We start from the raw sequence: 3,336 nt of genomic DNA, 5'->3' as shown, positions 1-3,336 counted from the left end.
TTCTAGAATCACAGCAACTCACAAGCCACCACAGTAGGACAAACTGACAGACAAGTGGTGGGTGTGGACATGTTAGACCCACTTTATTTGTTGCTTCATTCTGTCCCTTGGTTTACACAGAAAACCCTCAGAATGGAGTGGTTTTTCTGAAGACACACTCAGGGCGCAGGGCGGGCAGGTTGGTGGGGGGCTGGAAGCTGCTCTGGGCGCAGGTAAGGGACAGGTGAGGACTGCCCTCCTCGATGTCCACTGGTCAGGAGGCCTCTCTGCCTTTTGCTGCTGACCTGCCTCTTGGCCATGTAGCTCCACACGAGGCACTGGCGCTCTCTCCTTCTCAGGGCAACACCATCCTGCCTGGCTCCCAACCCCTGACTCCTCCCCTCCGCTCCAAGGGCTAGCTGAGCTGGCCGAAGGTCAGGAGTGTGGATGGACGCAGATGCCTCAGGTCACCCTCTGCACAGAGCAGCGGAATCCATGCTGGGCCCCTCCAGCCATGTATAGCTTCCTACAGGGTCAGTGGGTGCCTCCGGGGTGAGCCATGGGCCAGAGCTCCCCTTCAGGAGTCTCCGGGGCCAGCTGAGTGGTCAGGAGGGGGGCTGTAGGAGGAACAGGTTCCTCAGCGTCACTGCAGCCCTCTGAACCCAGGAGTGAGGACAGGGACCCTGCTAGTCCCTGCAGGCCTGGCGGCCACACACACAGCTACTAAAAATCTGAATGTTGAGCACCAGCTGGTTCCCGGGAGCGGCTGGGTCTGGGCAGGGCAGCACCAACTGCTTCTCGTAGGACACTAGCGGATGGCAGCAGCCACATAGTGTGTCCACCTGTTTGGTGTCCACGTTGAAGCTGTAAAAGAGTCGCAGGACAGGGGTGTCAGGATGTTAGCGAGGGGGCAGGGGCCCCAAGCTTCAGCTCCTGCTCCCAGGAAGCATTCTGACTGGAGCTGTGTGGGGAAAGTGCTCACTGGGGTTGGACTGTCCGTTTCTGGGGACACACCTTGGCCCGGTGTATGCCCCGGGCCCTTGTCCTGCCCTGCTCTGTTAACGCTCCATACAGCAGAGCCCAGGCCACCCAGCACGTGCTGCCCCACAAAGCTGTGTGCCTGCCAGGGAGGCCACCTTGGCCAGGGTAAGAACTGACCTGGCAGAGGAGGGGCACGTGCCCTGGCAGTGGGTCATGGTCACATTCGTTGTACATCCCTGGTACGTGATCTCCACCTCACGCTCTTCAACACTGCACACCCCTGGGATTTGAGAGGTGGACAGTCAGGCAGCAGCCGTAGGGTATGGGGAGGAGGTAGGTGGGACACTTGGACAGCAGGGGGGCAGCAGATGCAGTAAGGGCTAGGAGCCTTGTGGCAGCATATAGGAGGGCAGGCAAAGTGGGCACCAGAAGCTGGGCCCCAGTGTCATGTGGGTACATCTCTGACCATGACAGGCTTTCATTTCCTGAGTGGGACCGGACACATGGAGCTCCGGGGTCGACCAGCTGTGCTTCTGGGGATGCCTGGAGACGTCAGGAGACGTCTCTCCTTGGGGTGGTGGGACTGTAGCTGTTTAGTGAGGGAAGTGAGGTGGGACAAGGTGGAGCAAGCCAGGAGGGAAGTACAGCTACAGACCCAGAGGGCCTGTCTGCTGGACAGGTGTGTATGTGGGCCGTAGTGTGGCCCTGATGGCTGGAGCAAGGGAGGAGGTACAGGAAAGGCCTAGACCATGGCCCTGGGGACAGGGCCCCGCACAGTGGCAAAAGGAGAGCCAGCATATGAGATGAGTTGTAGGGAAGGCGACAGCTGCTCCCAGCCTTCCAGGGGCTGTCTGGGATGGGTGGGGAGAGGAAGGGGCGTGCACAAACTGACCAAAGGTTCACCAAGAGCTCAAAGCCTGCCTGTGTCTGGCCTGAGCAGAGCCTTGGCTCCACCCTGTGGCCCCTGGAAGTGGGTGGCTGTCGGGGCAGAGGAGAGTCATGAGTGGCGGAGCCATCAGTCAGCAGTGTGGGCTGTAGGGACTAGGGGCGCAGAGGTGACACAGGAGTGGAGGTGATCAACCTGGAGCAGACAGAGGCCAAAGGGTGTCAACAGTGTGGGCTGTAGGGACTAGGGGCGCAGAGGTGACACAGGAGTGGAGGTGCTCAACATGGAGCAGACAGAGGCCAAAGGGTAGCCATGTGCAGAGCATGGTAAGACAGGAGTGGACTCGACAGGAGAAGAGGAAGCAGAGTGGGCTCCAAGGGACCCAGGTGATGGTCATCAGCAGAGCGTGGATGGGTGGGGGGCAGGAGTGCAGACAGTATGAAGTAAAGGAAAACCACTTACCAGTGGGAGTGGGGGATGGCATCATGGAAGAGGAGACGGACGGTGCTTGGGTAGAGAAGGATTCTGGTGCAGAGACAGAGGAACTCCCGGGTACAGTAATGGAGCTGGTCAGAGCCGCAGTGGTCAGCAGTCCTGGGGGGCCAGGCTGGCTGGTGGTGAGTATGGTAGCTGGAGAACTTGGGAAGGTTGTTAGCCCAAGAGTGGAAAGAATGAACTCAGGTGTGGGAGTGTGCGTGGTAAGAGGGGTGGACAGAGATGTGGATTGGGAAAAGAGGGGAGATGAGGACTCAGCACTGGGGGTGGTCCGGGAGGTAGCAGGAACAACAGTGCTATTGGAGACACTGCTGGGGGAGGAGGAGGGAGATTGGGGTGGGGGGCTGAAGGAAGAGGAGAGGGAGGCGCTAGTGGAGGTTGAGGCCTGTGGAGAGGGAGGGAAAGAAATGGTACTAGGTGCAACCCGAGAAGTCGTTTGAGCCGGACTAGAGCGGAGCGTGCGCTGAGTGGTCACGATAGCAGAAGTTGATGACTTCATAGAAATTGAAGTTGTTGAGATGGATGAAGATACAGGGGAAGAAATAGATGATGTGGTTATCCGCAAGGTAGGGAGAGAAGAAATTGCCGAAGTATAGGGTAAAAGCGTGGACGATGGTGGGGTACCAGATGCAGTCACTGACATAGTAAAAGGACTTTGAGACAGGTTTGGTACGGATGCAAAACTCGATGAAGCATGGCTGAAGGTTGAGCCCTGTGGAGCCAGAGAGGATAAAGGGCTAATAGAGGAACTAGTGGTCTCCGCTGTGCTGATGGACATGTGTGGAGGACCAGAAACAGTAGTTTCGGCTTGAGAAGTGGCAGAGAGAGTGGGTGTGGTGGTCTGGCCGGATGTTCCAAAAGGTGGACGAGTGCTATGTGATGATGAAGAGGCAGAAGCACTAGCTGAAGACAGAGTCGTGAAAGATGGGTGTGGTACGCTGGTAGGGAACACCGATGTGGTCTGGCTATGTGGAGCACCGGTACCTATACTGGTG

General features: G+C 57.9%; 1 protein-coding gene across 1 annotated transcript in view; it reads right to left on the bottom strand.

The window, feature by feature from the left end:
* Window positions 1-665: 665 nt before the first annotated feature.
* The window catches only part of MUC6 (mucin 6, oligomeric mucus/gel-forming), a 20,479-nt gene continuing 17,808 nt past the window's right edge, over window positions 666-3,336 (bottom strand). The window contains exons 34-36 of the mRNA XM_006876999.1: window positions 2,817-3,053; window positions 1,138-1,240; window positions 666-843 (exon numbers count right to left, since the gene is read on the bottom strand). Coding sequence (XP_006877061.1) covers window positions 666-843; window positions 1,138-1,240; window positions 2,817-3,053 — 518 coding nt within the window. The remainder of the gene's footprint in view (window positions 844-1,137; window positions 1,241-2,816; window positions 3,054-3,336) is intronic.

Source organism: Chrysochloris asiatica, unplaced genomic scaffold (genome assembly GCF_000296735.1).
Source record: "Chrysochloris asiatica unplaced genomic scaffold, ChrAsi1.0 scaffold00439, whole genome shotgun sequence".
Classification (NCBI taxonomy): Eukaryota; Metazoa; Chordata; class Mammalia; order Afrosoricida; family Chrysochloridae; genus Chrysochloris; species Chrysochloris asiatica.
Note: the sequence above shows the minus strand (reverse complement) of the source record. Positions and strands in the feature narration are given on the sequence as shown.